At 33.0% G+C, this 15,280-nt stretch overlaps 1 protein-coding gene across 5 annotated transcripts in view; it reads right to left on the bottom strand.

The window, feature by feature from the left end:
- The window catches only part of LOC143237457 (protogenin-like), a 112,098-nt gene extending 98,423 nt beyond the window's left edge, over window positions 1–13,675 (bottom strand). For 3 of the 5 annotated variants that reach the window (XM_076476756.1, XM_076476741.1, XM_076476765.1), the window contains exon 1: window positions 13,114–13,670. Coding sequence is in view for 2 of the 5 variants with exons in the window: in XM_076476741.1 (XP_076332856.1) it covers window positions 13,114–13,174 (61 nt within the window). In the remaining 3 variants the exon portion in view is untranslated. Of the gene's footprint in view, window positions 1–13,113 lie in introns of all 5 variants that reach the window. The other 2 variants (XM_076476747.1, XM_076476732.1) reach the window with 2 other exon arrangements.
- Window positions 13,676–15,280: the final 1,605 nt, after the last annotated feature.

Raw genomic sequence — 15,280 nt, 5'->3', positions numbered from 1 at the left:
TTTAAGGAGCAATAATATTTTGACTTTTCAGACATTTGCGAAATAATATTTAAAAAATGTTTTAAAACATCCACTAAGGGTATTTTGGGGCCTATTAGGCCCCAGATCAAAAAACATAAAAATGACTTTATTTATTACCTGAATAATTCTAGAACAGGCCTGGGCGACCGAAAAAAGCAAATTATAGTAAAAATATATTAATTTTACAACTTCTTTTCAAAAGATGGATATTTAGGATAATAACTCTACTCCAACAATAATTTTAGACGGTCCTGATTATTGCCTAGTTTGCCCACGCCTGTTCTAGAACATTCTAGAAACTTTACAGAAGTATTCAGAATAATCTAGAATATTCTTGAAGCTTCTAGAATATTCTAAAAGAATCCACAAATCCTATATATATAGGAGCTGAAAACTTCAAACCGTGTCAAAAATGATATCTCTTGATGAAGCTGTACATTTACTGACAAAACCATCCGACGATGAAAGTGAATATGATACTTTCGAAGACTATTCTGAAAGTTGTGATGATGATCCTTTTGAAGCCGAAAATGATGAACAAATCGCGCCGTACCCTTCTGAAAGTGAAGAAAGTAATCAAGAAGATCTTACTACGATGCCAGTGAACGAACTTTTGTCCAAAGATAAGAATTTTAGTTATTCAACAACACCTTCAAGGATCAACAGGAGAACCGCAGCTCTCAATATATTCAATGGGAACCCAGGCATTACAAGGCAAGCTGCTCCAAGAGTCTCTACACCATTCGAAACATTCAAAATTTTCATTTCTGATAATATGATGGAACAGATCATTCACTCAACAAACACCGTCATGAAAGAACCAATTTTTGAAGAAGACCTCTGGAAATGGATCGCAGCTAATCTTTTCCTTGGAATAAGCAAATCCAAAAATGCATCGATGGACGAAATGTTTTCAACCGAATTCGGTTTGCCCTTTTTGCGAAAACTGATTACACAAGACAAATTAAAAAAAATGTGCTCAAAAATCAGATTTGACATCCACTCTCAAAGAAATAGAGAAATCAAAGATGCCGCCATCTCTGGAGTCTGGAATTTTTTCATTGAAAATTGCAAAAACAGTTACAACCCAAGCGAATACCTGACGGTGCATGAACAACTATGTAACTTCAAAGGAAGAGTTGGCTTCAGAACATACATTCCGACAAAGCCAGGCAAATACGGAATAAAGATTTGGTGCCTAACAGATGCAAAGACAAGTTACCTCCTCAACGCTCAAATTTATACTGGAAAGGTTGGAAATACGACAGAAACAAATCAAGGAGAAAGAATAGTCAGAGAACTGAGTCAACCATTTCTTGGAAAAGGAAGGACAATAACGACAGATAATTTCTTCACAACAATGACACTTTCCAAGTACCTACGAACAAAAACAACAGGACTTGTTGGAACCATACGGAAATCAAGAACCTTCCTGCCTCCTGAAATAAATGCAAAACTAGAGAGTTATCACCAAAGTTTTTCTACCATGACGACATCACTCTTCTCAGGCACTCAGACAAACCAGGAAAATATGTGCTACTACTGAGTTCTCAGACTCAGTCTGGTGAAGTAGAAGAGAATGGAAAGCCCGAAATCGTCAATCTTTAGAATGCAACGAAGGCAGGTGTCGACACTCTCGATCAACTGGTGAGATATTATACAACAAAGAGGCGATCAAAGCGCTGGTCAGTCTGCATATTCTATAACATTCTAGATCTTGCTATCAAAGCGCTGGTCAGTCTGCATATCCTATAACATTCTAGATCTTGCTATCAAAGCGCTGGTCAGTCTGCATATTCTATAACATTCTAGATCTTGCTATCAAAGCGCTGGTCAGTCTGCATATTCTATAACATTCTAGATCTTGCTGCGTACAATGCTTTCGTTCTATACTCGACAAAACATTCAGAATATCTTCGTCAACATAAATCAAGAGCCAGAAGAGAATTTATACGGCAATTGGTGCTTGAAATCAAAGAAATTTACTGCAAAGATAATGACAAAACAACCTCATGTGAACCGCCTGCAAAGAGGGCAAAAAGAGGACGATGCCATTTGTGCGGCAGATCAAAAGGTAGACAGTCGAAAATTGTTTGCTCAAATTGTAAAAAAAATGTTTGTCAGAGCCATTCTAAAGTTGTTTGTAATAAATGTTGCTAAATCACTGTGTTTCTATTGGAAAAATATATGGGGCCTGATATGCCCCAAAATCACTTTAGTGGATGTAAGTATTTTTTTCGTAGGAGTGTTAAACAGTTTGGTAAACCGACGAGAAGAAGAGGACAACAATACCAGAACAGGAACTGATGATGTCATGAATTAATACACTTATTTAATTTTTCGAAACTTCATCATCACTTGTCTGTTCTATAGAACATAAAGAAAATCGAAGGTGTTACGTATATATGATATTTTCATGTCCAAGTGATAACATATGTATGTTTACTAAAGAGTGTGTCTGTATGTGTGAATGTGTTTTCTTATAGAAAAGCCACATCAGGTTATCTGCTGTGTCCACCAAAAGAAATCGAACCCTGATTTTAGCGATGTAAATCCGTAGATTTACCGCTGTCCCAGCGGGGGGCGTTTACTAAATATAAAAATTAAAATATAACATGTAACGCAGAGGATTAATGCATTATCGGATTGACCCCACTTTCTACTGTAGTTTCATCTAATCAGTGCCCATCAGCACAGTTTGGGTCAGCAACCAAAGAAATGGTCAGCTTAATATAATTGTTGTGTGTGTTATATACTCAAGGGTTTTTTGGGTCCTTTTTAAAGCACCATATAATAACCTTAGTTAATTAATTTAAGTGTGCTAACGAGCCACTGATTAAGCGAAACTACAGTTCACGGAAGAAGGTACGGTGAATCAAAGAAGGCACTAGGTCTTTACGTTAAGAATATTCAATATTACTGGTAAAAATAAGTGAAAGTTTAACGGGTAAATTTGTTTAAACATTAATAACAGACCAAATAAAATACAAACAGCTGAACTTATTTCTCTTAAAGATTCAAAATCGATGGCATATAATCCAACAAATTTAGTCAATAGTGCTTTCTGTAGCACCTTCGAGCGATCAGGGACAGAGTTTGGCATTTCGGTATTTTCAATCAGAGCGGTACCTTATACAACCTACAAGCTAGACATCAAAATAATACATCACCAGGTTCAGACATTGCTATTTCGAATTTCTAACCAGTAGAGTAAGCTACACAATGGGTTATTTGTGCTCTGCCTACCACGGGTATCGAAACCCGGCATTTAGCGTTGCGACTCCGCAGACATGCCGCTGTGCCACTAGAGGGCCTAACCAGTAGGAGAGCAACCACTGAGCAGCACCCACGTCCTACAAGTCTACTCTTAAATGAACACCAGGAGTGAATATCACGATTATATCAGCCCCAGTACTCAAAGTTAGGGAGTGTTCAGCAACATAACGGGAATTAAACCTTGGACTTTCTGAATAGTTGCCTAGCAAGACTGAGATACACTATCAACCACGTCTTTAACATTTCAAATCCTCAGTGAGATAGTATAATACAGTGGTTCTCAAACTGTGGATTCGCTCCCCTTTAGAGCGATACTATATTTCTTTTAAGGGGGAGGGCGTGAGAACCACCAGCAAAAGTTTCGTCTTTGGTTTTTTTTTAAATTTATATCGCGGTTTATATTTGCTAACCGATTTGTGTTTGTTTTTAATACAAAAAATTGATTTAATAAGTAACTAAGCCACAGTAAATGTATTTATTAAAGCAACAAGACAATCATATAAACGTCCGTTGTTCGTGATGACGAGAAACCCACTTGAAGAAAAAATGTGTTCTCAAGACGGCTGGTATGGGTATTAAAACTTCAATTAAAGTGGAGTACTGAACAATGAACCTTCTAAGTTTATCTTCACATTAACTCTCTTTGCAAACTGAAACTTCCTTTGTTAACCTGAAGATGACCTAAGAAGTTCGAAACGTCATGTACTTTATCGTAATTAAAGTTATAATACCCATACCAGCTGTCTTGAGAATACACTTAAACTAAGATGTTTGTAATAATAATGAAACACACACACAAAGAGGAAGGTATCTGAAACCACGTAGCTTACAACAAAAGTAATTAATTATGCGTGTGTTACATACCTAAGATGTTTGTAATAATAATGAAACACACACACAAAGAGGAAGGTATCTGAAACCACGTAGTTTACAACAAAAGTAATTAATTATGCGTGTGTTACATACCTAAGATGTTTGTAATAATAATGAAACACACACACAAAGAGGAAGGTATCTGAAACCACGTAGTTTACAACAAAAGTAATTAATTAAGCGTGTGTTACATACCTAAGATGTTTGTAATAATAATGAAACACACACACAAAGAGGAAGGTATCTGAAACCACGTAGTTTACAACAAAAGTAATTAATTAAGCGTGTGTTACATACCTAAGATGTTTGTAATAATAATGAAACACACACAGTTTGACTTATACGTTATCTTCATTACAACAAACTACATTTTTATTATGTTTCTATTCTCATATAATGAGAATAATATAGCTTTAATTGTCCATGAAATTAAGCTCGAACCAGTGTGTCTGTACAGATGTATATACATTAAAATAACAGACATCAGGAGCTGTCTTTTATTCTTAGTAATTTTTATTTCAATGTTTGAAGTGTCATTATTACAATAACTTCATGTGTTTCAATGTTTGAAGTGTCATTATTACAATAACTTCATGTGTTTCAAAGTTTGAAGTGTCATTATTACAATAACTTCATGTGTTTCAAAGTTTGAAGTGTCATTATTACAATAACTTCATGTGTTTCAATGTTTGAAGTGTCATTATTACAATAACTTCATATGTTTCAATGTTTGTAGTGTTATTATTACAATAACTTCATGTGTTTCAATGTTTGAAGTGTCATTATTACAATAACTTCATGTGTTTCAATGTTTGAAGTGTCATTATTACAATAATTTCATGTGTTTCAATGTTTGAAGTGTCATTATTACAATAACTTCATGTGTTTCAATGTTTAAAGTGTCATTATTACAATAACTTCATGTGTTTCAATGTTTGAAGTGTCATTATTACAATAACTTTTATGTGTTTCAATGTTTGAAGTGTCATTATTACAATAACTTCATGTGTTTCAATGTTTGAAGTGTCATTATTACAATAACTTCATGTGTTTCAATGTTTGAAGTGTCATTATTACAATAACTTCATGTGTTTCAATGTTTGAAGTGTCATTATTACAATAACTTCATGTGTTTCAATGTTTGAAGTGTCATTATTACAATAACTTCATGTGTTTCAATGTTTGAAGTGTCATTATTACAATAACTTCATGTGTTTCAATGTTTGAAGTGTCATTATTACAATAACTTCATGTGTTTCAATGTTTGAAGTGTCATTATTACAATAACTTCATGTGTTTCAATGTTTGAAGTGTCATTATTACAATAACTTCATGTGTTTCAAAGTTTGAAGTGTCATTATTACAATAACTTCATGTGTTTCAATGTTTGAAGTGTCATTATTACAATAACTTCATGTGTTTCAAAGTTTGAAGTGTCATTATTTCAATAACTTCATGTGTTTCAAAGTTTGAAGTGTCATTATTACAATAACTTCATGTGTTTCAATGTTTGAAGTGTCATTATTACAATAACTTCATGTGTTTCAATGTTTGTAGTGTTATTATTACAATAACTTCATGTGTTTCAATGTTTGAAGTGTCATTATTACAATAACTTCATGTGTTTCAATGTTTGAAGTGTCATTATTACAATAATTTCATGTGTTTCAATGTTTGAAGTGTCATTATTACAATAACTTCATGTGTTTCAATGTTTAAAGGGTCATTATTACAATAACTTCATGTGTTTCAATGTTTGAAGTGTCATTATTACAATAACTTTTATGTGTTTCAATGTTTGAAGTGTCATTATTACAATAACTTCATGTGTTTCAATGTTTGAAGTGTCATTATTACAATAACTTCATGTGTTTCAATGTTTGAAGTGTCATTATTACAATAACTTCATGTGTTTCAATGTTTGAAGTGTCATTATTACAATAACTTCATGTGTTTCAATGTTTGAAGTGTCATTATTACAATAACTTCATGTGTTTCAATGTTTGAAGTGTCATTATTACAATAACTTCATGTGTTTCAATGTTTGAAGTGTCATTATTACAATAACTTCATGTGTTTCAATGTTTGAAGTGTCATTATTACAATAACTTCATGTGTTTCAATGTTTGAAGTGTCATTATTACAATAACTTCATGTGTTTCAAAGTTTGAAGTGTCATTATTACAATAACTTCATGTGTTTCAATGTTTGAAGTGTCATTATTACAATAACTTCATGTGTGAAAACAACAAACACACATAAAATGTGAATGTAATAAAATGAAGATTTTTTTATCTTTTTGGGAAAAATCACCTTATAATAGTTATGTGTATCACCTTACAATAGTTATGTGTATCACCTTATAATAGTTATGTGTACCACCTTATAATAGTTATGTGCATCACCTTATAATAGTTGTCTATCACCTTACAATAGTTACGTGTATCACCTTATAATAGTTATAAGTATCACCTTATAATAGTTATATGTATCACCTTATGATAGTTATGTGTATCACCTTACAATAGTTATGTGTATCACCTTATAATACTTGTCTATCACCTTACAATAGATATGTGTATCACCTTATAATAGTTATGTGTATCACCTTATAATAGTTATATGTATAACCTTATGATAGTTATGTGTATCACCTTACAATAGTTATGTGTATCACCTTATAATAGTTATGTGTATCTAATCAAAGTCCATAAACAATGACAACACAATTTAAAGTTTTCTGGTAAAGGACCTGTGTATACATGTGTTTTAAACGACCTTAAGTTTTCTAAACTACATCCGGTCTTGTCACGAATATTGATAATTACAATCTTACTTCCGTTAAGATTACATATCACGCGGTAAACAGGTAGTGTTTTAATGTTCTTACAAAGCTGTAATAGCGTGATAATAGTTTAGTACCTGAAGTTTACACGACACAACAGTTTAGTACCTGAAGGTGTACACCACACAACAGTTTAGTACCTGAAGGTGTACACAACACAACAGTTTAGTACCTGAAGGTGTACACCACACAACAGTTTAGTACCTGAAGGTGTACACCACACAACAGTTTAGTACCTGAAGGTGTACACGACACAACAGTTTAGTACCTGAAGGTGTACACAACACAACAGTTTAGTACCTGAAGGTGTACACGACACAACAGTTTAGTACCTGAAGGTGTACACCACACAACAGTTTAGTACCTGAAGGTGTACCGCGACACAACAGTTTAGTACCTGAAGATGTACCGCGACACAACAGTTTAGTACCTGAAGGTGTACACGACACAACAGTTTAGTACCTGAAGGTGTACACGACACAACAGTTTAGTACCTGAAGATGTATACGACACAACAGTTTAGTACCTGAAGGTGTACACGACACAACAGTTTAGTACCTGAAGGTGTACACGACACAACAGTTTAGTACCTGAAGGTGTACACGACACAACAGTTTAGTACCTGAAGATGTACACGACACAACAGTTTAGTACCTGAAGATGTACACGTCACATGCTCTTATATTATGCTTTATTGCTACACGAAGTGATTAAACAAAGCCAATCTGTTAAATAATTAACAAACATTTGCGACTTTTTTGTTTATTACAAGTTTAACTTTCAAATGTTTGGTTTTAATTTTGCACAAAGCTACCTTTCAAATGTAATTAACGGGCAACAAACGAATACAGTGTTTTCTATTTCCTACAATTCTCTTGTTTATATGTTGCCATCCGTTCCTAATGTTTGAATTAACTTTTTCGAAATTAATAGTATTTTACAATGGTTGTGAGGAAGTTCATATTGAAGATAGAAAACGTACTTAGCGTGTTATTAGATGACATTTGACGTGTATTAAGTTATAAATCAGAAATAATGATTCTACCAGTCCCTAGAGATTCAATGATAACTTCTGTGGGCTTACTGTTTCTTTATATTTATTGGTTGTTTTTGAATTTCGCGCAAAGCTACACGAGAGATATCTGTGCTAGCCGTCTCTAATTTAGCAGGGTAAGACTTGAGGAAAGGCAGCTAGTCAGCACCACCCACCACCAACTCTTGTGCTACTCTTTTACCAACGAATAGTGGGACTGACCGTCACGTTATAACGCCTGAAAGGGCGAACATATTTGGTGCAACGGGGATTCGAACCTGCGACCCTCAGATTACGAGTCGAGCGCCTTAACCACCTGGCCATGCCGGGGCCTGTGAGCTTATCACGCTGAAAATCGGATTTCCATACTATTGGAGGGCACGTTACAAACAGCCCAATGTGTGTTTAACTAGAAATAAAAAGCTTTCATTTATGGCTATTAGATTAATTTTGGTTGACGAATGAGTGGTAAAGTGGAAATGGTACGAAATATATATATATGTGTGTGTGAGACAGTCAGCAGATCGAGTTGTACGTAACTTATGCGTTAAAAGGAAAAAGTGTATTTCAGAAATTCCAGTGAATTTCAGATCACGTTCTTAAATTGAAAAGTACCATATCCCCCACTATATCAGCCAGTTCTCATCGTATCCTACGTTTTTTTTTACTTTAAAGATTGACGGTAGTAACAGTCACGTGCTGAAATATGTCTTTCACCTGGAAATGTGCTTTAGTGCGCTTTCTCCTCGTCGAGTTTTTGGAGTTATAGACCACGGTGTGTCAGGTTCGCTTGGATATTGATTTCGTTTGTTTCGAATTTCGCGCGAGGCTACACACGGGCTATCTGTGCTAGCCGTCTCTAATTTAACAGTGAAAGATTAGAGGGAATGCAGTTAGTCATACCACCCACAGCCAACCCTTGGGATACCCTTTTACCAACGAACAGTAGGATTGACCGTAACATTATAACGCTCCCACAGCTGAATGGGCAAGCATGTTTGGTGTGACGGGGATTCGCACTTGCGACCCTCAGATTACGAGTCGAGTGCCTTAACCACCTCGCCACGCCTGGCCAGTGTCAGACCGTTAAGATTTCTCCTTACATATTACTCACGCATGAGATCCATTTAAAACCATATTCTCAGACTAAGCCTTGTTAACTGCAAATAATTATTGGCGTTATAAAGAAAACGTTAAGTTTTTAGAAACTTCGAAGGCATTACTGCTAGTAGAGCGGTAAGTCTACGGACTTACAGCGCTAAAATCAAGGGTTCGATTCCCCTCGGCGGACCACGATACAGCCCGATGTGGTTTTGCTATAAAAATACACACACTTGCCCATGGTATGATCCTTTAAAGACGAAATGAATGCGGTCTGTCCAAGACGGAGAAACGAACCTAGGATCTAATCGTTAGAAGTTAACCACCAAGGTATTTTAACAAATATATTTTCGATGCAACACATTTTACATAAACTTCGAGTATGAACTAAAAACATAAAGTAAATTACACAAAGGAACCACCGGTGGAAAGAAGGCCTAAGAATCGGACAGTAAGTTGTTGAAACAACAAACTTGGTCAATTGATGACCTACGTATGAGAACTTGTTGCAATATTATCTTGTGATGGGTAGATAATAGTTAAATATTATAACAAGTACCGTAATAACTATTTAAAATGACTTGTAATCAATATTTTCGGTTGCAGAATACATTTAATGATCACTTATTTTGAGAGTTTGTCGGAAGAAACGATTAGAAACAAAACAAAAGTCTGCTTCATATCACTAGTTAGAATCACGATTAATAATTAATGGACTATATATATAAAGTAGTAATAAAAGTAATAATATACAATAATTTCTTTATTGTTATAATAAAATTGTTTTAAGTAATCAGTAATAAAAGTAACAATACACAATAATTTATTTATGATTATAGTAAAGACTGTCTTAAGTAATCAGTAATATAGGTAACAATACACAATAATTTATTTATGATTATAGTAAAGACTGTCTTAAGTAATCAGTAATATAGGTAACAATATACAATAATTTCTTTATGAGTATAATAAAGATTGTTTTAAGTAATCAGTAATAAAAGTAACAATACACAATAATTTATTTATGATTATAGTAAAGATTGTCTTAAGTAATCAGTAATATAGGTAACAATACACAATAATGGTAAAATTGTTTTAACCAATCAGTAATGAAAGTAACAATACACAATAATTTATTTATGGTTATAGTAAAGATCGTTTTAAGTAATCAGTAATAAAAGTAACAATACACAATAATTTATTTATGATTATAGTAAAGACTGTCTTAAGTAATCAGTAATATAGGTAACAATACACAATAATTTCTTTATGAGTATAATAAAGATTGTTTTAAGTAATCAGTAATAAAAGTAACAATACACAATAATTTATTTATGAGTATGGTAAAGATTGTCTTAAGTAATCAGTAATATAGGTAACAATACACAATAATGATAAAAATTGTTTTAAGCAATCAGTAATGAAAGTAACAATACACAATAATTTATTTATGATTATAATAAAGATCGTTTTAAGTAATCAGTAATAAAAGTAACAATACACAATAATTTATTTATGATTATAGTAAAGATTGTTTTAAGTAATCAGTAATATAGGTAACAATACACAATAATTTATTTACGATTATAGTAAAGATTGTTTTAAGTAATCAGTAATAAAAGTAACAATACACAATAATTTATTTATGATTATAGTAAAGACTGTCTTAAGTAATCAGTAATATAGGTAACAATACACAATAATTTCTTTATGAGTATAATAAAGATTGTTTTAAGTAATCAGTAATAAAAGTAACAATACACAATAATTTATTTATGATTATAGTAAAGATTGTCTTAAGTAATCAGTAATATAGGTAACAATACACAATAATGGTAAAAATTGTTTTAAGCAATCAGTAATGAAAGTAACAATACACAATAATTTATTTATGATTATAGTAAAGATCGTTTTAAGTAATCAGTAATAAAAGTAACAATACACAATAATTTATTTATGATTATAGTAAAGACTGTCTTAAGTAATCAGTAATATAGGTAACAATACACAATAATGGTAAAAATTGTTTTAAGCAATCAGTAATGAAAGTAACAATACACAATAATTTATTTATGATTATAGTAAAGACTGTCTTAAGTAATCAGTAATATAGGTAACAATACACAATAATTTCTTTATGAGTATAATAAAGATTGTTTTAAGTAATCAGTAATAAAAGTAACAATACACAATAATTTATTTATGAGTATGGTAAAGATTGTCTTAAGTAATCAGTAATATAGGTAACAATACACAATAATGATAAAAATTGTTTTAAGCAATCAGTAATGAAAGTAACAATACACAATAATTTATTTATGATTATAGTAAAGATTGTTTTAAGTAATCAGTAATATAGGTAACAATACACAATAATTTATTTACGATTATAGTAAAGATTGTTTTAAGTAATCAGTAATAAAAGTAACAATACACAATAATTTATTTATGATTATAGTAAAGACTGTCTTAAGTAATCAGTAATATAGGTAACAATACACAATAATTTATTTATGATTATAGTAAAGATTGTTTTAAGCAATCAGTAATAAAAGTAACAATACACAATAACTTATTTATGATTATAGTAAAGACTGTCTTAAGTAATCAGTAATATAGGTAACAATACACAATAATGGTAAAAATTGTTTTAAGTAATCAATAATAAAAGTAACAATAGACAATAATTTATTTATGATTATAGTAAAGACTGTTTTAAGCAATCAGTAATAAAAGTAACAATACACAATAATTTATTTATGATTATAGTAAAGACTGTCTTAAGTAATCAGTAATATAGGTAACAAAACACAATAATGGTAAAAATTGTTTTAAGCAATCAGTAATAAAAGTAACAATACACAATAATTTATTTATGAGTATGGTAAAGATTGTCTTAGGTAATCAGTAATAAAAGTAACAATACACAATAATTTATTGATGAGTATAATAAAGATTGTTTTAAACAATCAGTAATAAAAGTAACAATATAGAATAATTTCTTGTCATTACAGTAAAGATAGGCTTAATTAGTCAGTAATATATACACCAATTTATTATAAAAGTAAAATGTGGTTTAAGCAGTCGGTAATTAAAAGTTTTAATATATATATATTTATGAATAACGTACTAACATGGTAAAGGCGCTTTAAGAATGCAGTGATAAGGATAGTCTCGTACTTACCAGTTTGTTTCCAGTTAGACAGTAACTAACTGTTAATATGTAATTATTTCCTAAATGTATTCATACTCCCAGTATTGGCTAAACCTATCAATATAGAAATCCAATACATTTAACACCAACAGAATTATTAAAAAAACACACACAATACCGAATACTATGTTGCGATAAACTTATATATATATATTTTGTTGTTTTTGTTAATAGCGATGTAGATATGTTTTACTAAAACATGTAGGCTTACTACATTCATCTCTTGTGATGACAGCAAGATTATAACCCTGGTGGTCAAATATAGAGAACGTTAATTACAAGTTACTGGCTCTTGTAATAATAACTGTAAAAAAACAAGACCTTATGCAAGAAAAGTAGTTATCCTGTATTGTTAATTTCATGTACTTCGGTTACAGTGTATTCTAAAGCAAATGAAAAGAAACCCACACTATTATACTATAGTTATGGGTTACTACAAGTACGATCAAATTTGGTTTAAACACCATAAACTAGCAAGTGTAATAAGGAAATTGCATAATTATTTAATAAGTTACTAACAATAAGTCAACGAACTCTATAAAAGGAAACTTCTAAGAGAGAAAATATTTTTAGTTTTCTGTTCAAACTACCCTTAACATCAGCTCGTTGACCCCCAGTACAGAACAGTGGGACGACCATCATGGCCTAAACAGCAAAAACGTCTTTAGCAAACTACATAACACACGGCGCCATTCTTCAACGCGAGAGGACACGCGCTCGAGCAAAGTAGGTGAACACACAGAAACGTACCTTTGATTATTACGTTGAATATGGCTAACAAAATGCTACACGACAACGTTTCAAGAGCCATAAATCCACATTTAGTAGAAACTCCATAGAAAAACTATCTTGAACATCCGCAAGAAATGTTTGACGGGCATGAATACACGACACAAGCTGCAGGTTCGTACATAAGTGTGTGTGGCTGTTCCTGGCACTAGACTTACTCCCTGGCAATGAGTAAATCGTGAAGTAAAATAGTAGTTTTACAGAAAAAACTGAATTATTTTCATGCAACTTTTTCGGAATATTATCTCCTCAAAGATATGCAATCTTTCTACTTGTGTTCGATTTTAGTAGAGCTTAGCGAGTCGCAGATAACTCGAACTATAGCGGGAGGCGTAAGATACAAATATAACAACGTCAGAGAAGCAGGTCGGATAGAAGTAAGCCGCATTCCCGCGTAAATACCACTTAGCCATAACAAACCCGCGTGGTATTGGTGTTTTATATGTATTGCTTGACCAACCTGCAAGTATCAAGTATAACAAAAGCACGTGCTTGTCTCGTTATTTTTATGATTGTATTCTACGCGTCGAAAGAATTGGATTCCAGCCTCAAGCTCCTCCCATGTATTAAATAAAAGCAAACGAACAGCCTCTGATATGAGAGTTTGGTTTCACGAGGTACATGGCACGATCTGACTCGCGAGATTTTCTCGATATGAGCATATAGCAAAATTTCTTCTAATAAGTGATCAAACGTATCGGTAAAGGATATAAATATTGTGGTGAATTAGTTACAAAGGAGAATAGAAAATTTGACTTTCTAAAGTTTCTAAAATGGAAATTTTTTTGACAGGTTTTGTTCTCTTTGAAATGTTAAGGTTGTTTAAAAAGTGAATAAATATACACGTAGTGTATGTATTACGATGTTCATCCCTGGTGGGACAGAGGTGAATTTGTGGACTTACAACATTGAAATCCGGTACTCGATTTCCGCTATAGACACAGCAGATAACCTAATGTGACTTTGCTCTAAAACTAACAAATAATGTTTTGAAATATATCATGCTTCTATAAAGTATCCGCGGCTTATTTGTTTTGAAATTCGTGCAAAGCAACAAGAGGGCTGTCTGCAATAATCGTTCTTAATTTAGCATTGCAAGACTAAAGGGAAGGCAGCTAGTCATCACAGACAAAACACCGACACCAAATACACATTACCCTGAAAGACGTGTAAACAGAACACACACGCAAAACACCGACACGAAAATACACATTACCCTGAAAGACGTGTAAACAGAACACACACACAAAACACCGACACCAAAATACACATTACCCTGACAGACGTGTAAACAGAAGACACAAACAAAACACCGACACCAAAATACACATTACCCTGAAAGACGTGTAAACAGAACACACACACAAAACACCGACACCAAATACACATTACCCTAAAAGACGTGTAAACAGAACACACACAAAACACCGACACCAAAATACACATTACCCTGAAAGACGTGTAAACAGAACACACACGCAAAACACCGACACGAAAATACACATTACCCTGAAAGACGTGTAAACAGAACACACACACAAAACACCGACACCAAATACACATTACCCTGAAAGACGTGTAAACAGAACACACACACAAAACACCGACACCAAAATACACATTACCCTGAAAGACGTGTAAACAGAACACACACGCCAAACACCGACACGAAAATACACATTACCCTGACAGACGTGTAAACAGAACACACACACAAAACACCGACACCAAAATACACATTACCCTGACAGACGTGTAAACAGAAGACACACACAAAACACCGACACCAAAATACACAATACCCTGAAAGACGTGTAAACAGAAGACACACACAAAACACCGACACCAAAATACACATTACCCTGAAAGACGTGTAAACAGATCACACACACAAAACACCGACACCAAAATACACATTACTCTGAAAGACGTGTAAACAGAACACACATACAAAACACCGACACCAAAATACACATTACCCTGACAGACGTGTAAACAGAACACACATACAATACACCGACACCAAAATACACATTACCCTAAAAGACGTGTAAACAGAACACACACACAAAACACCGACACCAAATACACATTACCCTGAAAGACGTGTAAACAGAACAAACACATA

This window comes from Tachypleus tridentatus, chromosome 2 (genome assembly GCF_004210375.1).
Source record: "Tachypleus tridentatus isolate NWPU-2018 chromosome 2, ASM421037v1, whole genome shotgun sequence".
NCBI lineage: Eukaryota > Metazoa > Arthropoda > Merostomata > Xiphosura > Limulidae > Tachypleus > Tachypleus tridentatus.
The sequence above is the reverse complement of the archived record's forward strand: the minus strand, read 5'-3'. Positions and strand labels throughout refer to the sequence as shown.